Source organism: Archocentrus centrarchus, chromosome 4 (assembly GCF_007364275.1).
Source record: "Archocentrus centrarchus isolate MPI-CPG fArcCen1 chromosome 4, fArcCen1, whole genome shotgun sequence".
Classification (NCBI taxonomy): domain Eukaryota; kingdom Metazoa; phylum Chordata; class Actinopteri; order Cichliformes; family Cichlidae; genus Archocentrus; species Archocentrus centrarchus.
Window position 1 is genome coordinate 36,487,767 of NC_044349.1, and position 23,969 is coordinate 36,511,735.

General features: G+C 43.4%; 1 protein-coding gene across 6 annotated transcripts in view; it reads left to right on the forward strand.

Moving 5' to 3' along the window:
* Positions 1–23,969, forward strand: part of patj (PATJ crumbs cell polarity complex component) — a 133,404-nt gene that overhangs the window by 102,800 nt on the left and 6,635 nt on the right. For all 6 annotated transcript variants that reach the window (XM_030726603.1, XM_030726602.1, XM_030726604.1 and 3 more), the window contains exons 31-44: positions 13,158–13,233; positions 14,063–14,155; positions 14,237–14,317; positions 15,883–15,939; positions 17,037–17,109; positions 17,234–17,340; positions 18,337–18,420; positions 18,932–19,125; positions 19,387–19,534; positions 19,768–19,854; positions 20,272–20,416; positions 20,500–20,537; positions 21,430–21,552; positions 22,264–22,368. In XM_030726603.1, coding sequence (XP_030582463.1) covers positions 13,158–13,233; positions 14,063–14,155; positions 14,237–14,317; positions 15,883–15,939; positions 17,037–17,109; positions 17,234–17,340; positions 18,337–18,420; positions 18,932–19,125; positions 19,387–19,534; positions 19,768–19,854; positions 20,272–20,416; positions 20,500–20,537; positions 21,430–21,552; positions 22,264–22,368 — 1,411 coding nt within the window. The remainder of the gene's footprint in view (positions 1–13,157; positions 13,234–14,062; positions 14,156–14,236; positions 14,318–15,882; positions 15,940–17,036; positions 17,110–17,233; positions 17,341–18,336; positions 18,421–18,931; positions 19,126–19,386; positions 19,535–19,767; positions 19,855–20,271; positions 20,417–20,499; positions 20,538–21,429; positions 21,553–22,263; positions 22,369–23,969) is intronic.

Consider the following 23,969-nt stretch of genomic DNA (forward strand, 5'->3'; position numbering starts at 1 on the left):
GCCCGACAAGATAAAGACACTCGAGCTGATCCTCCTCTTTCTGTGAGAGTTTATCCACATTTTCACTCGGTTTTACCTGATACCAGAGCTGACAGAGCTGTACTGTAAGTGGATCAGATTATCAGCACAGGAAAGATGAAGCAGCAAAGATGAAAGGGAGAAGATAGTTTCAGGTGAATGTGTTCTAACTTTCATCAGCAGAGATTGTTCATGTTTGAAGTGTGAAAAGCCGACATTAGCTTTGATAAAAATAAAAATTGGATTGAACTTTTTGTCTGCAGCCCTCATTTTGACAGGGTGTAAAGGTGAGGAGTGAAGTCCTCACTGTTCTCCTCTAATTTAACTTGGCATTCTTCAGTTACAGGGTGAATTCAGCCATCAGACAAAGAGAAGAATGAAAGGGAGAGTTACTGTGTGAGTGAGAAAGATCCACTTCAGTTCAGCTCAAAGACATGAAACCTGTAAGAAATCAAAAGACTCAGTGTGACATCCAGGGCTGAAAATATAAGCTGCAGTTCCTCTGGCATCCAGCAGAGGCGCCACAGTGAGTCAGTTCCCATAGACTCCCATGTTAAAAGTTTCCACCAGAAATAAATATGTTTACACCCTGATACAGAAACTGCTTTGACCTCTGTAGATAATTTCCTCCCTCATAACAGCTGTACGGGGGAAAGATGTTTCTATAACTCACCTGTTTAAAGTTTGCATTATTAAGGGCGTGGCCCATACCTGTCAAGTTTTGTATTTAAAAATAAGGGAAATTTTCCGTGAAAATAGAAGTTGCTATATGACATCATCGCCTAATTTGCATAATTGGTCATTTGCATGTAGTTGCAATCAAGGCTGCAGGAGAGAGGAAAAACATCTTTGGAGAGACAAAAAGTGAAGAAAAACACCCCAAATATGTTTAGAACTACAAATAAACTTTATGAAATAACTTCATGAATTTAATGGTTTGCCTAAACCCACATTACATAAATCAGTCACTTATGTGGGGTGCGACTGCTAGCTACGTTCACCCCTCCTCCTTTATCTGGGCCACTGTTGCCAACTTGTGTAAGAAAACTCGCTGTCGGCTGTCTCAAAAGATGACAAAGGCTGAAGCGAGGTCCAGGGATGGGGGCGGAGGGAGCGGGTGGGCAGTCTCGGTGTTTAAATGAGGTCCGGGGGTTGGAGGGTGGAGTTGAAGTGAGGTCTGGGTGATGCCAAAGTGTACAAATGGACGCAGTACGAAGGCTTTAGTCTCTGGAGCTTGAAAACAGGCGACTGGACTTCTTTTTGTTTCTTGAAGATGTTTCCCCTCTCATCCAAAAGGCTTCTTCAGTTCTCAAACCAAATGGTGGCGAGACCCAGGTATTTAAACCCCTGCGGTTGTAGTCCCCTGGAGGTGGTTATGACCCTCTATTGTTCATGTGCGTAAACACGTGCCAAGGTGTGAAAGGAGGCGTGGGTCATTTCAATCCGTGGTTTTAGCTGAAACCAATGTAGGACTTCGCTCCGTTGTTTCATGTGGCCTATTGAGGTCACTGGAACAAAGGTGTGAGTGGGAGTTTAAATACCTGGGCAGCACTGTTCCGGGTTTGTTCCCGCTGTCGGCACTAACCTCGCGAGAACCGCCACCTGCATTAGCCTGGGTGGCAGTTCTCGCGAGGCTAGTGACAGAATTTAGGAATGTTTTTTTAAAAATTATTATAATATAGGAACTTTACAGGAAAATACTAATACAGGAGGACAGCGGAACAGAGGGGTAAAATACAGGAGTTTCCCGGCCAAAATGGGAGACTTGACAGGTATGGCGTTGCCTCTTTGACTGACAGGTGGGTAGTGACAAAGGTGGCTGTAGCTGCTAGCTGTCTGCTAGGCTTCACCTCAACTAACTGGAGTCCCTGAACTGGACCTCTGGACCGTGTTTGTGCTGTTGGAGCCTTTTTATTATCTGACCAATAATATGGCTGCTGTGCGCTCCATTAGACTAATAGACTGTCCAAAAAGGCGGAGCTCCAGTTTGCTGAGTGAAATTCAATTCAATTTTCTTCTCATAGCACCAAATCACAAGACCCTACAATAATACAGAGAAAACCCAAAGTCAAAATGATCCCCTATGAGCAGCACTTGGCAACAGTAGGAAGAAAAAACTGCTGCAACTGGTTGGGGCTGAGGGGAGAGAGACAAAGATTAATAACTAATGATTAAATGCAGAGTGGTTATATAAACAGAGTAAGAAGAGGTGAATAAAAAGAAAGACTGGATGTTACAGGAATCTGCTCCCATACAGTCTGTGGATGCAGACAGACTTCCACGGTCTCTTCAAGTCAGTCACTTTTGGCTCCAGAAACTTACATGACGGCATCCAAAAAGCTAAAATTGAGGCTTCAGATCACCTTGAAGTGACTGTTGTGATTTTTATATTAATTGAATTGAATTGACTTCAGTAAACAGTGGGTGACATCACTGTGGATATCTCCATCTTTTGTGTACAGTCTGTGGCAGTTATCATTTTGCCCACCGACAGACAGTCAGAGGAGTCACTGGTGAAATTTAGAAATTCGTATCTCAGTGAATTTCTAGTCTTCAGGTACATGATGGCATTCTCAATTACGCGACACAACCCGACATCATCGGTGATGTTTCTTTTTACGTCATGATGTCATTGGTCAAAATTAGTTTTTTCATTATGACTCAAACACATCACAGACACTACTCACAAAGGCTGACAGTCTTTAAATCCTCATCATCTCGTAGGTCGGCCGTGACGTCATATATGTAGAGCCTGGAACGTCAAATTCTGTTAAAAATAATAAAAAGTAAAAAAAGAAAATTTGTATCTCAGTGACGTTTTCATCTGTCACAATGAAATTTTGTAAACAGGTATGTGATAGCATTTTCTGTTACAGTCTTTGTGGTCCAGTAATTTATGATGGATGAATTTGGGTGGCATCTATTGCAGCGTGGTATCAGCACATAGAAAATTTGGGGTGGGGGAGGTGTGCGCTCTACTGAATGTCCTTCTAGTCTGGTTTCTGCACCATGAACACAGCAGCCTGCATGTGCATGCTGACTTCCTGACTGTCTGATATGTGGATTTATCACACAGACCCTGGTCCAGTTTTTTAAGAAATCCTCCCTCCGTCGCTCCCTTTGCTCTCTCACTAAATTCATGGCGAGGCGTTACAGCTCAGTTTTAAATATTCATGTCACTCTCTTACAAAGACAAACATCAAGACCAAGGAGGCGTCTCTCGGGTCCTCAGCAGCGTAACAGATTTCACTAATGGGGCAGCGGCAGCGAGGCTGAAACGTGTCTGACCTGCATCTGCGGGCTGATTCTGCAGATGTGAAGGCAAAGCAGCTGTAGCTGAAAGACAGAGAAAACAGTAAGCTGCTCATGTCGGTGGTTTCCTGCTTTTGAACCATCTGATTGGTCACATTTCAGGCAACAGAAGCTTGCATTATGACTGTGCTGAACTTAGTCACTGCAGCCAGTCTGACTCACCAATAGAAGCAGAGGCTCTCCGGCTGGCTCCTGACTCGGGTTTAGGACTCGTTGGTGCACTGAGTACACTTTGGCATCACTTTCAGGTGCAGGGTTTCCCCCAAACCATCATCTTTTCCTAAAAATGATCCAAAAAAAACCCTCCATCACAGGACACAAACTGCTGGAGAGTCTTCTGATTTATGCCATCACCATCACCTCCTCTTCATTCCAATGAAGCTGATGCTTGTTTAAGATTTCCCAGCAGAACATCTCAAAGTTATTCACTTGATTTTGTATAAAGCATAAAACACTGTATGTGTTCTATGAGACCATAAAAATCGAGAAAGTTAAAGCCACACTGGAAACTCTGTGTGATTAAATCATGTAAACGTAATATTTTTAGTGGTTCTACTACCACAAAGGTTTTGAGTTCCTTTTACATTTTCTTCTTTCCTGAGTGAATTAATCTAAATGTTGTTGATTGACCTGAAATGTTTTGCACATTAAGTAACTTAAAGGTGTAATTTATGCTGTTTTAATGTGGGTGACATCGTGTAAGAGCGAGCGTGTGGTGACACATCAGAGGAAACGTGTGTCCTGTCAGGCTGAGCAGAGCATCATACATCTAATTATAGAAAGCATTTTAGTCTGTTTTTGCCTATTAATAATATAGCCGACCTGTGTGTGTGTGTGTGTGTGTGTGTGTGTGTGTGTGTGTGTGTGTGTGTGTGTGTGTGTGTGTGTGTGTGTGTGTGTGTGTGTTAGCTGTAGACATAAATAAACTGCAGCAGTTTGATGTCTATGACGTAGAGCAGCAGAAACCAGTGTTGGTACCTGGATGTTGGATCTGTTTCTGATCATCTGGTCACAAAGTGCATTCTGGGTAAACCTTCAGGGTCATGTGGGATAGGTGGCTGCTCAGAACAGGTGAGAGCAGATGAAAGGTTTCCTTTGATACCAGGATCATCTTGTGTCTGTGATTCTTTCAGGACAAAATTCTGAAAATATGATATTTCTCATGATGCTGATGCTAAAAGTTGGTGATTTTTCTAAACTGATTGGGTTTTAGGTTGTCACACTCAGTCAGGTGGGAGGCACTCACTCCCCCTTTCATATTTCTCAGATTGTACATCCTCCCCCCTGCATCTCAGTTCCTCCCATGAGTGAAGGAAGGAAGAAGGAGGAGTGGAGGCAGAGGGGAGTTAACAAACTGAGACATCCTCGCCTCGGAGCTTCATTTCAAAGCAGTGTTATTTAAATGTTGTCACAAATGCGTCATGAATAGTTTTGTGACAGGCCACTCTGTCCTGACACATTTTAGAAACCCCCTCCATCATGGAGCACTGAGACTGATTTCAGGGTCATAGGCAGTAGGACAGAGGAGACGAGGAGGCACAGATGAGGAAGCTTATTGATGTTCTGTTGAAAAGTTAATGCGTTTTCTGTCAGCGCCCTGCAGCCATTCAGAAACATCATCAGATTTACCTCAACACAGTTTATTCTGGTCAGAACACGTCAGTAATCATATCTGATGAGAGAGAGAGAGCATCACGACACTAACCAGCAAAGCTGACTGATAACCAGACGAGCTAATATCAGCTGATGGTTTGTGTACCCTCTGTCCAAATATGGTCACTTCTGGCTCCAGAAATCAACGTGAAGTCAGTCAGACTGCTGAAACTGAAGCTTTGAAATGCTGAATCCAGAAAATAATGGCATTATGGTGGCTCATGAATCTTTTATCTACAGTCTGTACCTGTAAATGTGACAGGTACTCTCTGGAGCTTGAAAAAAAAAGGGAGACTACACTTCTGTAAGTTTCTTGAAGACGTTTCACCTCTCATCCGTGAGGCTTCTTCAGTTCTTAAACCAAAAGGTGGAGAGACCAAGTGTCTTAGCTACAGTGTGACAGGTACAGTGTAACAGGTACAGTGTGACAGGTACAGTACGACATTTGCTGAGTAACTGTCACTTGTGCAGCTCCTCCACAGGTCAGTGGGGTCATCATGACATCTGCAGCCTCACACTGACAGATGGAGATGATTAGAGTGTCGGTCTGAATTGAGGTACTGGTAAACACCTCCATCGCTCCCTCTGATTGGCTATTTCCTGCACCGAGGCTTTGAGACGGAGACGCCCACATGCTAACGAGACATAAATCCTCATGAAAGCAGGAGATTAGCACGCTCACAGAGCTGTGAAAGCGACATGTTCTCCACATTATTGTTGCTCCAGTGTGCTGATCAGCATCTTTACCAACAATAAGCTGACAGATGTTTGGTGTGTCTGTGATGTCAGCATCAAACCGTGTTTCGCCCGCGGGTTCGAGCATTGGCGTCTGTCACTTCCTGACAGCTGTTGTGTTGGAGTGTGCCAATGACGTAAACATGCGACTGATGCTGGATGTAAAACTACAGACAGGTTTATTCAGCATGATTCATCTCAGGAGATCAGATCAGGAAGAAGAGTGAGCTGCAGTGATTAATTGATTAATTGATCTGATCTGTGATATCAGATACTTCCCTGATGTGCTCAGCACCAACACTGCAGCTTTTCACCTGATTTAACAGCATTTTTAGACCAGTAGTTATTGAAGACCAATCACACAGCTGGTTTCTTATCTTAGCACACATACATGACCCCATCTCTTTTATCAGTGACACTAAAATTTAAATATTTTTCCCACCAAACCCGATCCCATTGAACTTTCTGTATCTTTAAAGGTGCATTATGTAAATTTCCTTTTCAAAAATCAACTAAAACAGTCCCCACAGGGGGGCAGCATTTCACCAGAAGATTTAAGGTTCATTACAGTGAAACTGATCTAAGGAATGAAACTAAGCATGAGTTTCTGTCAGCTAACTGACATGAAAATGCAAAGTAGACAAAAGTAAACTTGGACCAAAATTCTACAAAATTAAAACCATTATAAAGTTTTAATCTTTGTAATTTTATCAAAATATTCCACCAAACTAGTTGATGTGTTATTCTGCTGTTCTGAACTTCTTAAATCTTAATATACTGAATGACATATATAACAAAGGAAGTCCATCAAACCTACTCTGGAAACGAACTGAAACGATAATGATTTTTTTACCTGCACTGACTCACAGCCCCATCTAGTGGTACAAAGTGGTTTTATTTGAGGGTTTGGGGTGATGTTATGAGGGTCAAAGGTCAGTTCACTTTGTGTCTCTGTGATGTGTTCAGGAGTGATTTCAGAGTGACAGACTTTCATTTTTCTTCATTATTGATCCTTTGTACAGCGGGAATATTTCATGCCGGCGTGGTTTTGAGGATGTATGTGATCTTTAGAAGGAATGGAGCTAAGGAAGAGGATGCCTGGATCAGATGAAGTGATTCCTTGAGTGGATCAGCGCTCTGTTATTGACTCTTATGATGCTCATCTCTCTCTTTTGTTTTTGGTCTTCATCCTGGTGGCGCTGATTGAATCGTGTCAGAGCAGCATGACGCTGGCGCTCTTACCGTGTTTGGCCAGGTGACACAATCTCTTTAAAGTCGAGTCCACGGACCGCTACTGAAAACAGTTAACTGTCTCCCTGCCGACCTGATCAAACTGTCTGCACCCCTGACTTCCTGTTTCACTGGTTTCCAAAATTATCGAGTAATCATTTTCCCAGAGAAGGGCCAGGGTGGCAGAAAATGAAAGCAGGATTTTATCAGAATTCACCTACAGAAGCAAAAACAGCTCAGTTCCTGCTTTAAAGATGATGCTTCAGCAGGAGGGCACACCATCACCATCTTCATCATCACTTCTTCATAACAATAAAAAAAACTAAAATTGGGAGTGAAAAAAGATTTTAAAAAATTAAAACCAACTCAGATAGTATTTTATACAAAAAAACCTCAAACAAACAAAATTAGACGACCCAAAACCAAACAAATGAAAAACTTCCAGGTTTAGAAAGAACTGCATTTGTTTTTTTTGGTTTTTTTTAAGCATTAATTAAAGGTGACCGTGTGGAGGAAAATAAAGGCCCCAGTTGTTGAGTTTGAATTATTCACCACCAGGGGTGCTGTGGAGCACATATGTGCATTAACTGTTAACCCCAAAAACCCCATAATCTGTGAAACATGAACTACGAGCTGCACATTTACAAAATGACACCACCAAACGGCATGCTGGGTAATGCTAGCTAACAGCGCGTTAGCCAGAGTTAAGATCGTTACTTAAAAGCTAATTACACTTTACTCATTACTTTTTAAATACTAATGCATTAGGTTGCTCAGTTAGTCCCTGAAGAAAGTAATGTTACACTGCCTCTTTAGCCCCCCCCCCCACAAGGACTAACTGCAGGGGAGGTAAAAATAAGGTAAAAAGGCATGTTCATGCAAAGCTACTTCAGATCAGTCCAAGAATAAGAAGCTGTAAATGAGCAGATTCGGTCACCTTTAATGGGGATTTCTGGTAACAGATTAATTGCAGGAGATGCTGCAGAAACACCCAGATAAAATGATTTCACACACAGCTGAAATGTTGAGCTGCCTGCATTTCTTTCTGCTGTATTTATTGGTGATTGTGTCCTCGGAGCTGCTGGAGTGTTACTGTAGTGCCAGGAACACAATAATGAGCTCTGAGAATAAATGGAAGAGCGGGACGAGGCTCTCAGTGGTGCTCACGTTGAGTCGGCTCCTCTGATGTTAATCTAGGATCTCTGCAGATGGCTCCATTTAGTGCCGATGCCTCAAATCAAATGAGCTTCAGACAACTCCTCTGTGGGTTTTGAAGTGATGGTGGAGTCGTACCATATGGCATCCTTAGCACCAGACTGCAGGGTATCACCCTCCTCATCGCCTCCTTCATGTCCGGCAGCTCTGTCGGGGGGGTTGTTGGTGCTGTTTTCTGCTCCGTTACCCTCGAGGCCTGTTGTTGTAGTTGTAGATACAATAAATCCAGGTTCAGCCGGGCCCAGTGGACTCATCTGTTAGTGTGAGTTTGGATTACAGTTATGGTCCCATCAGGACCTTTTAGAGACTCACAGCTGCTGGGGGGGGGGGGGATGCTGTCTCATTACACCGTTGTATTTTCTATTTACACGTCAGTGTTTAAAGTGTTTATATTTCAGCCTGCTGTACTTCTCATTGATGTGTCAGCTGTGTCTGAGAGTCATGACTTTTTATTTGTGTGTAAATGCAGTGTGTGTGTGTCTCTCGACTGCGTGAGCAGTCAGCCCGTTTCCTCATAGACTTCTATACAATCAGACATCATTTTACAACTCTACACTCACACTGCCAATCAACAGGATATCTCCTACTTAAAAACATAAGCACGTATCAGAATACAGGATTAACCAGACCAAATCTGAGGCCATGATGATAGCAGGAAACTCCATTTGACCAAGCTACCACTGGATTTAGATACCTGGGAGTTGTTATTACTCCTAAAAATAATGACTTGTTAAAAGCTAACTATGGTAAACTTCTGTCTCAACTCAAGCTTGATATAGCCAGATGGGAGATATTGCCATTGACTTTACTAGGTTGGGTAGAATCAATCCGAATTAATGTCCTTCCCAGGTTTTTTTTCTCTTTCAGTCCTTACCTATACAGCTGCCAAATAAGATTTTTAAAAATATAGATAAATTGATTAGACAGCATATATGGCAGAATAAAAGACCCAGAATTAGGCTCAAAATACTCCTATTATCCAAACAAACAGGGGGACTAGCATTACCAGACTTTAGGAAATACTAATGGGCTGCTCAGTTACGCATTTTAGTGCATTGGATTAAAAATGATATAGAGACAGGGTGGGTACAAATCGAACAAAACTCAGTTCCTGAATACCCCTTATGTACAGTAGCGTTCCTAAGTAAACCATTTTGGAAAAAGTTGAATAAATAAATAAAAATAAATGGACATTAAATATATGGGACAAAGTCAAGAAAAGTTGTGGAATCCCAATTTCACTATCAAGAGCCATGCCGATCGCAGATAACCCAGATTTCAGACCCTCTCTGCTGGACAGGGGGTTTAAACGTTGGGCTGAGCTCAGCCTGTTAACTGTTAATCAGTTATTCATAGAAGAGCATTTAAAATCTTTTCTACAATTACATCAGATTTATGGCCTACCCTCCCAAGAACTTTTCCGCTACTTTCAAATAAGACATTACATAACTACCAGTAATGAGTGGGAAGAGGTTAGGAGACCTCCTACAGAGGTGGAACAATATTTTATTGACTTGATAAAAAATAACACCACTCTGAAACACTGCATATCTACAAATAAGTGCAATGATGACACTTAGTCTGTTAAAGGAAAATGGGAGTTAGAGGCCAACATCATTGGAATGGGAGGATAGCTTCATATCTAGTCATAAAATTATTAATAGTCCTACATATAAGGAATTTGACTGGAAGGTGAAGGTTAGATTCTTCAGGACTCTGATGGAACTGGCCGGCTTCTTCCCCTCATGCTCACCACTGTGCTGGAGAGGCTGTGGGAAGACTGGGGCTCATGCTCACATCTTTCAGGACTGTCAGTATCTTCAGAAGTTCTGGCTGGATATCAAAAAGGAAATTCATGTAATTTGGGGAGTAGACTTGCCCCTGTGCTTAGAATACTATGTACTGGGATGCATATCCATGGACTTGCTGCTGACAAACTCAGTATACTAAACATTTTGCTTTTGGCTGCTAGGAAAATGATGACCATCTTGTGGAAACAAGCGACACCACAGACAGTAACCCAATGGATCAAAAGAGTGAAGGACATTTATATTATGGAAGATCTAACGGCACAGTTGAGACTGAAGAAAGACATTTTTGTTCAGAGGTGGTCACCAATTAAGATATATTGGGGGGGGGGGCTAATTTAATTGTCTGTGTGAGGAATCTCGATGAGATCTCCTTTTTTCTTTCTTTATTTACCAGGAAAGGTTCTGTGTTCAAATGCCACATTTATAGTTGTAATATGGTTGTTCATGTCTGGAGCTTAATAAAGTGAGTTAAAAAAAAAACCAAACACAAATTCTGTGGTGTTCAAATCCACCATGTGGCCTTTCTGTGTGGAGTTTGCATGTTCTCCCCGTGTCTGCGTGGGTTCTCTCTGGGTACTCCAGTTTCCTCCCACAGTCCGAAGACATGCAGTTAGAGAGGTTAGGTTAATTGGTGATTATAAATTGCCTATAGGTGTGAATGGTTGTCTGTCTCTCTGTGTTAGCCCTGCGACACAATGGCGACCTGTCCAGATGAACCCTGCCTGGATGGATTTAAATTCTGCAGGTTAAAGGAGCTATTTGGAATCAGAGTTTACAATGTCACCACCAGGTGGCAGTGTTTTACAAGAAAGTGTTGGTGTAGCTGTCCCTGTAGTAAGAAACAAGAAAATTTGGGATGAGGTCCTGAATTCAAAGTTTATTCTTATGGTTTTGTGTGATTGTATAGTGGTGTATATGGGAGTTTCCTTTTTTCTACATGAAGTGATTAAACTAATAATAGTTATTTCTGCTGCTGTTCATCTTTTAGTTTCAGGATGGATTCATGTTTTTGAACGTCTACCATTTAAACTAAAATGTGGGACATTTTCTCAGCATGTGGGATGAAGGGTGGAGGGTAAAGAATACTGTGCAGTCCCACCTAAAGTGGGAAACCAGGTCCCCCTACCTGTACAGGTGTGGGGAACTGCAGAGCTGCACAAAGAGCCTGAGTTGATGAAAAAGTCCAAAAACGTGTTGCTTGTTTAGTTCCTTAATCTGTTTCTTTAAAGAACCGTTGAAAGCAGAAAACATTGCTGACAGACTCATCGCTGAAGGTCAGGAGTCTCTGTTAACAGCAGCACAAAAGGTTACACAGAGATCTACTGACCATGAAGAGAAAACATTTACTCTTCAGTGTGTGACTCCACAGATACCAAATGAAGAAGCCTTTACGTTCTAACCGAAAGGGCTGTTTGCTGCAGGTTGTATTTACTTTTCACTTCAGAAACCAATAAAAAAGCAGTTTTTGCCAGCTGTGAACCTTTGTTTACCTCTCTGTGACTTGGTAACCTCCATCTTTCTTTCCCATGAATGAAAATAATAAAAATCCATGCTGGCCTGACTTTTCTTTAGCCTGTCATTGCTTTTCTGACTGCAGCCTCTTGACCAATCAGCTCTCTGGAAAAACGGCACAGTCACATTGCTGCGGGTTAAAAACCTGCGCTGCTCTGTCAAAGCCGTCACTACAGCTGCAGTGCGGCGCTGCAGCTCCTCTGCTGCACCCAGCTCACAGATGTTCTGTGTTTAGACCGGAGACACGTGCTTTACTCTTGTTGTGGGGACATACATCTGTTTCCACAGTCACAATGGGGAACCTTCTCTTTAAGGGAACCCCAGTGTAAACTGTCACATTTTAAGGCGATGGCTTCAGGTGATGATTGGGATTAGGTTAGGTTAACCTAACCCGTCCAACAGCTGAGAGTCAGTATAATAACAACATAGCTGATTTGGGTGTGATGAAGATGCCAGTGTCAGATATGTTCTGTGCACAGCTAGCTGGCTAACTGCCCCATCTTGGCTGTTACTGTAGAAAGTAAATGTTAGTTATATCTCTTTGCTTTGGGCCATGTTGCTCAATGTTGATGCTGGGAGCAGAAGAGAGGCACTCGGAGCATAAATGCTACATTCTTCAGAGTTTAGTGTAAAATTTGTCCTGAGTCCATCAGTCCACAGCCTGTTGGAGGTAACCAGAGGGTCTGGAAGGTCTCAGCTTTTAAAGTCCATCCAGTTGCATAAAGCGCGTGTCAGGTCAGGTGAGGAAGGTTGGGTGATTCTGTGGAAAACTGTTGCTGTTTTCACACTTCAGGATGTTTCTGTTACTGCATCACATCCGCTAATTTTGGAGACAAAGTTTTAGCTGACACACGTGACACACTCCATGTTATCCTCCCAGTCAATCACAGCTTGCCATCATCCACAACCTGCATGATGTCAGTGGGAAGGAGAAGCCAAACCTGACTGAGAAAGTAAACCAATAATGTGGGATAATGACTGTAAAAACAGACCAACAGTGACTATGGATCCATCTGAGTGTCACACCAAGAGGAAAGTAAGGTCACCATGATTACTGTCTGTGCTCCTGCTGGTAATAAATCATTAGTCATAATTACAAGGATAGTCAAGATTAAAAACAAAGATTTAGACCACCATGAGAGAGTGAAACCTGAAGGTTAGAGTTGGGGTGTCATGAGGTGGCCACTGTGTTTGCACAGGTTAAAACCACTGACCCGAGTCAGTCCTCTTAAACGCCACCTTTAAGTCTCATGAGGACAATTTGTTCTTTTTCTTTCAAAGAACTGTTGGTGACTGTAAATCAGCTGTAGGTGTGAATGTAAGCAGGAATATCATCTGCCTCTCTGTGTTAGCTCTGTGATGGACTGGCAACCTGACCAGGTGCACCTCATCTCTCACCAAAGTACCGCTGGGATAGGCTCCACCCACCACGGATGGATGTTAAGACGATTCAAACTTGACATCGGGTTTAGTGTCTGGTGATGCATTATACCACGGTCCCCACAAGTATAGCTGTACAAGTGTGTGTGTGTGTGTGTGTGTGTTGGACTCAGGTGTTTCTGCGTTGATGGTCCACTCCATCAGCCTCTTTCACCAAGACGTCAAAATGGTTTTTATTTTCTTTTGTTCGAAATGAGGCCAAAAACTCTTCGTCGCTCTCTCTCTCTGTAGAAACGAAGATGCAATAAACCAGATGGCCGTCCCTCCCTTCCCTTCTCCTGCTCCACCGCCCACCCTCAGCCCTGAGGTAAATACACACACACACACACACACACAAATCCAGGGATGCACCATCTCTGTCCGCATACTTATGGCTAAGTGCTCTCCAGTCTAAAATCTTTGTCTGTTATGATGTCGCTGTGTCAGACTGGGTGATTAAGGGGTCAATAAATCTCTGTGCTCGCTGACTTTTGTGATGTGCCACAAAAATCAAACATGCTGGTCTCCAAGTCAGGATGCAGTGAGGTGCCCCAGACGCTGTTCCTGACCCAAGGCGACGTCGTGCATCATCAGTACCGCAACCTGGCTGATACTGTACAGCAGGAACAGAGCAGCACCTGAGATGTAAATTTACTGCAGCTTTTAAACAAAATCCACCTGAGTGCACTGATGAAAGCATGTGAATGTGTTTTAATGCATTCAAACTGAGCTTTGATTGTTACTGTCTGTGAAGGGTTTGGATCTCCTCTCTTTGGTCATGTGTTGATGAACAGGGTCAAAGGTCAGAATATGTTATGTAGGAAGTGGAGGTATGTTCAGGGAAAGCTTCTCAGTCCTTTGCATTTATTTTCTGGTTGATGTTTTGGAAATAAAGATGTACGTTAACCTTTTCAAGAAAAAACATTTGTGTTCAAAGTTTAAGCTCAGAAAACATTTTAAACACTCGGTTCTGGATTATTTGTTTGGATTTGGATCAGCTGACAGCGAGGTAGCAAATGCTCCTTCAGGACATCGAATGATGAGAGCGTGCTCAAGACGAACGAAAGCCAGACTTTGACTTTCCAAGGATGAGAAAGTGGTGCTGTCTCCATTCTTTGCACCAAAGTTTCCTTTAATTATTTATGTTTATGTTTCAGTGTATCTCACCTGCTCTGCTCAGTGGCTCCTCCCCCTCCGACGGGCCCCGCCCGCCCGACAGCTTGACGCTCCACCCGCTGTCAGACACGCCGGTGAGTGTGAACCTGAACCCGCAGCAAGAATTGCGGGGAAGGAATCATGAAGTGTGAGCTGATCTGTGGTCTGCTTAACAGGATGAGATGAGTGATGAAGCTGAGCAGAACAACAGGAACAGCGCCCCCAAGAGTCTGAGAGAGGCTGACACTTTCAGAAAGGTACAAAGCTGAACTTTGCCCTCAGACGTTTGTTATTGATTTAAGGCATAAAGTTATAAAAAAACAGGATGAAGCTTCACTGTCCCCCTTACTGAGGTATGTATTCCACACCTTTACTTCATCTCAATAAGTTTATATAAAAAAAAATTTTAAACTATGAGGATGAATTTTGTTTAAATTCTGGTCTGGAGCTGGGTTTTCAAAATGGAGAGACAGGAACTGTCTGTTGTTTATAGAACCATTAACGTGTCTATTAGATATTCCTACAAGACTGCTCAAAGAAGTCCTACCATTAATTAATGCTTCAATCTTAATGATCAATCTGTCTTATTAATGGACACAATTAAATTGCAGGAATGTCTTAAAGACATTAAGGCCTGGATGACCTCTAATTTCCTGCTTCTAAATTCAGATCAAACTGAAGTTCTTGTACTCGGCCCCACAAATCTTAGAAACATGGTGTCAAACCAGATACTTACTCTGGATGGCATTACTTTGGCCTCCAGTAACACTGTGAGAAATCTTGGAGTCATTTTTGACCAGGATATGTCCTTCAATGCACATATTAAACAAATATGTAGGACCGCTTTTTTGCATTTGCGCAATATTTCTAAAATTAGAAACATCCTTTCTCAGAGTGATGCTGAAACGCTCATTCATGTATTTATTACTTCCAGGCTGGACTATTGTAATTCATTATTATCAGGCTGTCCTAAAAGCTCCCTGAAAAGCCTTCAGCTGATCCAAAATGCTGCAGCTAGAGTCCTGACAGGGACTAGAAAGAGAGAGCAGATTTCTTCCATGATAAAACTTATACTTAGGGCTCGATCAGGTAACCCCCACCCGCCACCCCCCAGTTACTCTGCTGGAGGTTTCTTCCTGTTAAAAGGGAGTTTTTCCTTCCCACTGTCACCAAGTGCTGCTCATAGGGGGTCATTTTCATTGTTGAGGTTTTCTCTGTAATTATTGTAGGGTCTTTACCTTAAAATATAAAGCACCTTGAAGTGCCTGTTGTTGTGATTTGGATTAATAACTTAGTATTGAATTGTAAGCACACTGCAAATATATCTTGATCAAAAACTACTAGACTTCATTTGAATGTCTCCCAGTTTTGGACCCTTTGTCTTCTGTTTACTCCAAGATTTCTTTCTTTCTTTAAAACATGCTTTTCCTACATATGAATCTCATCAACATTAATCAGTCAGTAACAAGATCACATGTAAAACACAATGTGCTACGCGCATTAATTAGTTCACATCTTCTAACGTCGAGCAGGATAATGTTTCATGACTCAAAAGTCTGAACAGAAGTCTCCATCCCAGTCTTCAGTTCTGGAGCCCTTAAAGCACCTTTATGATGTGTTTAGATATTTGGACAAAGATCCAAATTTAGGGTTAGTCACATTGTGAAAACTGCCAGAATGGTCATTTTATTTGGTGATATTTTAGTTTAAAAGGTGAACCTTTGTCCTCAGAGGGTTTTGTTGCACATATCCCAGAAATGTGACTGAATCAGGACGTGAAGGTGTCTCCTTGACCCGCTCTGCTCTCTGTTTCCTCCTGCAGAGGCTGAAAGCTGCAGAGTCTCCAGAAAATGAGCTGCAGGCTCTGCTGGAGCAGCAGGTAATGACACAATCACTCAGAGCTTCAGTGTTTGTGTCTCACTCTGAGGCTGCTGAGTATAAAGAGCCAGTTTATTAGGTTTTATTTTAAAGCTTTGAAACCAGCATGAAACTTCATCCAAATAACAGCACACTGACATCCTGTAAGTTAATGATGAAATATTAGACTAATAAAAGTCGTTTCAAGTACAGGTCCTGCAATCAAAATTCATCTTGTTGTGCAGAAGTTCACACGATGTCCAGCAGCTCCTGTTTCTGTGCACCTGCCTAAGCAGTTCAACAAACTTAATGAGGGTGTTTGTGAATCCTAAATTTCAGTGTCTACAATTCACAGAATGAAGGTTTTAATTGGCTGTAGAAATAATAATGAAGTCTTTTAACCTTTATTAAAGGTCCAGAAATGTTTTGGAGATTTCTATCTTATTATCTTGTGAAGAACCTGCTGCAGACACAAGGATGAATATGTTAGTTTAGGTGATTTAAACAAAATGTTCAACAGCTTATTATCTAAATTATGTGTGATTTACTTGTATCAAAGGCTTTGTAGTGCTGTTTGGGGTTTTTATGTGTTTGTGATGATTCCTGAGTCAGGAGTATGAGTCTGAGAGTTGAGAGTAAATCTGTTTAGCTGTGGTGAACAGAGAGCTGAGCATAAAAGCGAATCTGTCGTTTTACCGGTCAGTCTGTGTCCCTACCCTCACCTGTGGTCACGAGCTTTGGGTAGTGACTAAAAGAACGAGATCACGGATACAAGCAGCAGAAATGAGCTTCCTCTGAAGGGTGGCTGGCCTCTCCCTCAGAGACAGGATGAGGAGTGCAGCCATTCAAGAGGGGCTCAGAGTGGAGCTGCTGCTCCTCCACATCGAAAGGAGCCAGTAGGGAGGGAGGGAGGGAGGGAGGGAGGGATGGATGGATGGATATTTTTGCCTGAAAGAAACAGAAACCAGTTCAAAGATTTAAAGTTTTAGTTCTATTTTTACTCAGTTTGTTCTCAACAGTCTCAGCAGAGTTTGTTTGCCTGCTGCTGCTTCACTGAACCGATCGATGCATTTGATCTGATCTGTGTGTGTGCGCGCGCATGTGTGTCTGTGTGTCCAGTCACATGGCAGCTCCAGCAGACAGATGGCAGCTTCTCCTCTGATCAGCCCTGATCTGCATGTCGCTAACAGAGGTACAAAACACCCATGAAACATCACATCCACACAAAGCCCTTCATCATGGTTCATGGTTCATGTTATGATAAATCTGATAGATTTGGATATTTTAAGGAGTAAACACATCTTCATCCTCCACAGACCCGTCGTTCTGCGCTGTGGTTCCTGGTCAGGAGATGGTGCTGGAAATCTGCAAAGGTCGATCAGGACTGGGACTCAGTATAGTGGGAGGAAGAGACACACAGCTGGTAACACACACACACACAGAGTCCTCAGATTTTTCTGTAATAACTTACAGTAACTTTAGTACCTTTAATTAAGCTCTGAAACATCTCACCTTCATACTGTGAATATTTTCTGTTAAGAGCTGCTGAAGTTATTTTTTTCAGCATTTTTGAGCCTTCATATCTTCATCAGTACAGCAGATAGCCGGATCAAATAGAACTGAAACCAGATCAGTTTTAGACTCACTCCAAGAGTCCCAGTCTGAAGGCTAAATCTGGTTTCTGTGCTGTGAGCATCAGTGTGATGATCACAGTCTGAATGACCTGCAGCAGTTTGATGTCTGTGACGCAGAGCGGCAGAACCCAGCGTCGGTACCTGGTTGTTTGATCTGTTTCTGATCATTCGCTGGAGTAAACTTCACAAAGTGCATTGTGGGTAAACTTTCAGGGCTCACTTTACCATGTGGCTGCTCAGAGCAGGTAGTATGAAGGTAAAACTTTGCATGGCTGCATTAAAAATACCAAAGCACTGAAGTATCAAATAATAATCAGCTGATTCAGAGGAGGTCAGGTGGGAACTTTCTTCTGATTTGACTGATTTTATTTGAATCTGTCATGGACGCTGTCTTCTGTGGTGTTTCAGTGTTTGTGCTGAAATGTGGAGAAAGCCTGATGTTCACACTTTGTCCTGCATGCAGAACTGTTAGTGTGACATTAGTCTGTGCAGCCTGAGAGTGAGAGTCTCACAGCAGAGCTGATTTTACCCTTTTCAACATCGATTATTTCCTTTTAAAGAAAACTGTCTCCCCCATTACGTCTTCTTGCTGGAGTATCTTTGTGCTCTCTGGCCTGTGAAATGAAGCCAGGACAGCTTTTCACTCTGGAAATGATAATGTTTGCCTCTGACCTGCCCGATGTGGACGATCAGTGTTCTTCAACTTCAGTTCATAAACAGATGAACAGACTTAGAGAACTCCACCCAGCCCTCACCCTCTCTGTCCCATCATGTCTCCCCACCAGGACGCCATCGTGATCCACGAGGTTTATGAAGAAGGAGCTGCAGCCAGAGACGGGCGTCTGTGGGCTGGAGACCAGATACTGGAGGTATTCAGACACACACACAACACCCACAGAAGGAGGCGTCCATCCAGCTGTGACATAATTTATAGGCTGTAAACATTAAAGCAGTCTGACCTCAGCTGAGCTGCAATGTTAGCCACCTCTATGCTGCTTTGGGCTTTTGGATGTAGATGGTAGAAATCCAACAGTTCCTACATGGAGCTGCTCAGGTGGGCCATGAAAATTTTTGGGGAATGATGGAAAAAGTTTGAGAACCACTGCTGTAAACAATGAGATGATAAAATTCAGTAACCAAGCATTATTAACTGGGCCATTATAAAACTGTGTAAATGGTTATTAAAAAATACTGTGCAGTTAATGCAGCTGTTATAAAGCTGCATCTAATGTTGTCTGCTCAGTAATAAACCTGCTTCCTGTTTCCTAAATGCAGCCAGAGTCTCCCCCTGCAGGACAAACACAGCTCATACATCCACCATTGTGTGTGTGTGTGTGCGTGTGTGTGTGCGTGTGCGTGTGTGTGTGTGTGTGTGTTTAGGTGAACGGCGTGGACCTCCGCGGGGCATCCCACGAGGAGGCGATTGCCGCCCTGCGTCAGACGCCGGCGAAGGTTCGTCTAACAGTTCTGAGGGACGAGGCTCAGTACAGAGACGAGGAGAACCTGGACGTCTTTAAGGTGGAGCTGCAGAAGAAGAGTGGCAGAGGGCTGGGACTCAGCATCGTTGGGAAGAGGTCTGCCTTAAAAAACACACTTGAGGGAAAATTTAAGTTAATTATAAGGTCTGATTTTAGGATCTCATTTTTGTTACAAACATAATGACAGGAAACAGCCTGAGTTCATTTTAGAGGCTGAAATCTGAGATGTTTCTCTGGTTTGAAGCTTAGTGTTGACTTCCCACCATATTGGAAGTCCAAAGCTTCTGTGTGTGTGTGTGTGTGTGTGTGTGTGTGTGTGTGTGTGTGTGTGTGTGTGTGTGTGTGTGTGTGTGTCAGGAGTGGCAGCGGCGTGTTTATCTCAGAGGTGGTCAGAGGGGGCGCTGCTGAGTTGGATGGCCGGCTGATGCAGGGAGACCAGATTTTGTCTGTTAACGGTGACGACACAAGACACGCCTCCCAGGAAGCTGTGGCCGCCATCCTGAAGGTGTGAACAGGAAGTACTCTGAGCTTTTACTGCAGTAATCCTGATCTGGAGTACTGAAACTACATTTAGTGAGGAACACAGAGCTTTTTATTTAAAATGTTAACAGAAATCTGAGGATATCTCTGTGTGTGTGTGTGTGTGTGTGTGTGTGTGTGTGTGTGTGTGTGTGTGTGTGTGTGTGTGTGTGTGTGTGTGCGTGCGTGCGTGCGTGTGTGTGTGTGTCCGTCCTGCAGTGCGTTCGGGGTCCTGTCCTGTTGGAGCTTGGCCGACTCAAAGCTGCATCCTGGATCACATCCAGACGCAACTCACATGGAAGCCAGGTGTGAAAGGGTTCAGTTCAGTTTTGTTTATGAAGCATACATTCAGAACAGTTTGCTTCACACTGTAAGATAAAGACCCTACAATAATACAGAGAAAGCCCAGCAATCAAACGACCCCCTATGAGCAGCACTTGGTGACAGTGGGAAGGAAAAACTCCCTTTAACAGGAAGAAACCTCCAGCAGAACCAGGCTCGGGGGGGGGGGGGGGGGGGGGGGGGGGGGGGGTCATGTGAGTAGAAGGAGAGGAAGGAAAAGAGGACTGCAGACACAAAACCAGTTTTCTTAAATCTTATTCAGGGATCAGAGACGCGATCTGAGCAGCGATTCAAACCAGAAGCGTCGCTCCGAAGCGCGCTGTCTCACAGGAAAGATGAACGCCACATCAGGAACCTTCTGTCCTCCTGTCTCTGTTTCAGGTGAGTCACGCCAGTGGGAACAGCTCAGGTGTTTCGGCTCCACCCCTCACACAGTCCCCTGTGCCATCTGACCCCCCTGCCTCCACCCTGCCCCTCAACAACAACAACACAAAGCCCGCCAGTGACATCACTTCCTCCTCCTCAGGTAGAGACGTGTGAGTGGTCAGAATGATGCTGATGTATTGATTACAGGGTGAGTGTTCATTGGCGTTTCTGCTGTCTGTGCAGGGGTCGACACAAGCATCCGAACAGTGGACATCACCAGGGTAACATGCTCTCACATACACACACACACACACACACACACACACACACATTTTTCCTCCCTCTAACTTGACTGCAGGTCCTCTGACTTCTGGGTCAACATAAAATAAGTAAAATGAACAATGCAGACTCTGACCTTTGAACTCTAGGAAATTTATTCATGCTTATGTTACTGGCTGGCTCTTCCTGCACCTTTATTGACCGAAGCATCTCTGGAGGATAAAATTCACTCGTCGGTCTTCGTTGTTTGGCCGCCGCCTGCTGAGGTCAGCATATTTACATTTAAACCAGTGCCAGGCTTTTCAACACTAGCTTAGACATGGAGTCCACCAATCAGTCACCAAACGACCGGCTCCCAGCACTGACCCCAGCACTGACCCCAGCACAGACCAAAACCCTGATGTGGTTTTACTGAGGATTTAAGATGAAACTATAATCTGTGATCTCAGCATCATGGAGTGAGTCTGGATCACGTGCAGCGGTGAACATCCCGCTGTCATTTCTGAAGCCTCGGTCCTCAGCACTCTAACTGTTGTCATTTAAGTTTCTTACATTAATCAGTTAACATTTGATCGCAGCTTTAAATTCAGTATTGACCTGCAGTTAATTACCAACCTACTGTACTGTGCTTCTTCATTAAAAAAAAAAAATGATGCAGTTTCATGTTAAACTGCATCATGCTGCAGAGAGACCTTAATATCTGCTTGGTAATTTTTCTGAGCGGGCCTTTTGCTTACAGAGTATATGTTTTTGGTTTTTTTTATTTATTCCCAACAAACCACAAGAAAACAAAAAAGGGAAATATGAATAACAAAGTACTTTAGTTATTCTACTGTCACTCTGCTCCTCTTTGCTTTCCTCTGGTTTATTATTCTTTGACTCCTTTTCTCTCAGGGTGTCAGTGACTCCCTCGGGGTGAGTATAGCAGGAGGGAAGGGCAGTCCTCTTGGTGACATCCCCATCTTCATCGCCATGATTCAGGCCAGTGGAGTTGCTGCCAAAACCCACCAACTCAAGGTGACTGTGGTCACGTGTTTGTGTTTGCCCCTTGACCCCTCCAACCACCAAAAGTGTAATAAACTTTAGTCTAACTGTAGTCCTGGGGTTGTACTTGTATTACTGATGCTGTGGGGACCGATTATGTCATCGCATTTTGTGGAACTGACTTTCTTCTGGGGACACACAAGTCCGCAGAAGGTAAGTTATTAGATTTTTGACATGGACACTTGGTTTAAGGTTAGCTCCAGGTTAGAGCAGTATAAGATTAAGGTTAGGATAAGGTTGGAGACAGAATAGAAAGGAGGATGCTGGGATACGGTGAGATGGAGGCAGATGATCCACTGTGCTGAACCCTAAAGGGAGCAGCCAAAAGAAGAAGAAGAAGATAGGATGGATTTTGGTCTATCCAGGAAATGGAAATAAGTGAATTTAATGCCCCCTAAAGTGATGGGAAACTGACTGTAAGTGTGTGTTTGGGGGGGGTCAGAAATGGTCTGACTGTAGCTGTATTACTGATGTGATTGTGGGGAGCGGGTATATAGGCATACTGTAGGTACTTCCTTACAGGGACACAATCATCCCATTAAAGTAAAAGATTGGTAGTTTAATATAGAGACTTGCTTTAAGGTCAAAGTTCAGATAAGGCTGGAGAGATGCAGTTTGATTTCTTGAGGAAATAAATGTAAGTGTGCTCTGAAGTGATGGAAACTTGTCTGTCTGTGTTTTTAGGTGGGAGATAGGATCGTCAGTATTAACGGTCAGTCTGTGGACGGTCTGTCTCACAGTGAAGTCGTCACCATGCTCAAGAAAAGCTACGGAAACATCAGCCTGCAGGTAAAAGATGGCTCTCTGTTCCACACCTGTTCATCAGGAAGGTGCGTGGGAATGCAGCTGGTGAACAACACTCATACCAAAAAAAAAAAAAAAAAGGGTTTTCTGGATTTTATCCCCATTGTTCACAGCTGCAGCTTTTACTGGAAGGCTGATCGAGGCAGGGTGCAGAGGAGGAAAAGGGATGTGCTGGAGAGGGCATCTCTGGGAGGCTGGTTTGATACCTCCTTTCAGGACAGTGACTACGGTCAGAGAGTCAGTTCCAGATAGACTTTAATGATAGTCAGCAGGACGGATCACAGACAAGTAGCATGGCAACTGACATATCGAAGTGGGATCCAAGGAGTGGGTGGGCACTGGAACGGGAACTGGATCCATAAATGAATTTTCACTGTGGGACACCAACGATCGTCCCATCATTCTCCAATAACAGCTAAATAATCTGGTTACGTTGAATCTAACAATGCCACTCTGAACAGGAGAAAGCAGGGATATCAATACGTCCCAGGCAATGATAATACACATCAACTCCAGCTTGGCCAGACTGAAGAAATTTGGTGGTCATCAGAGCCCCCTTGTGGCCAAATAACATACTTGCCGTATCAAGGTTCTCCATGGCAACCACTACTAGGGAAACTTGCATACTTCTACAAGTAATTACTGGTAAACTCACTCTGATCATGTGATACCCTTAACACAAGAATAAACAGCCAAAAGGTAAACAAGATTACCGACGAGTAACTCATCTTCTCCGAACCTAACGTCATTGGAGATTGGTATTGAGCACAGCCGCTCTATTCCTGAGATTAGCCGTAACCTTCATATCTATTATATGTGAAGATTATAAAGATTCATATCCATTATATGTTAAAGAGGTTATGACTCGCGTTTGTGCACGGATGCTTATGGCCACTATGCACTGCTGCTTATCACCCATGGAGAAATGCGTCTAATGACCACGGCACTTTTCTTATGGGGCACTGTCGTAAAGACATGTGACCCCCTACACGTGCATTACAGCCACAACCCAAACAATGAAAACTGAAATATGAGGAGACTTTCTGACAGGATGATTGGAGGCCCAGGGAGTGATGGAGGTCAGGCCGAGTAATGCCTTCAACCGTACGCCGGGGTTAGTCTTTGCATTCACAAGTACACAAGGGTATGCTGGTGTCTGGACTGAACGGGCGCCTGTTGTGCATTCTTCCACCGACTGGACGAACTGTTATGTTCACAGAGGAGTATATAGTCATCTTTTGGTTGGAAAAAGAAGTTCAAAACACTTCTTTCCCATTAACTTTGTGAGGGCAGCAGATTCTTTACCCCTGCTCATTACTGCCCCCTGAGGCCAGAGGGTGGACGATCACCCACTCCCTGACATTTGCCCGACAAACCGTAGAACCAGCGATGGGTTGAAAACACACCAAGAGTTTGTGTTCGTCTTGTATGGACTGAATCTTACGGCCTGTTTAGCAAACATCACAGTGAGAAGAGCGAGGAGCCCTGAAGAAAACATTTGGAGGCCACTGATGATAAAGTCTCTCTACAACACGAGGCAGAGCTCATATTTTTTATAATTAGTCAGTGTATGTACCCCAAATAAT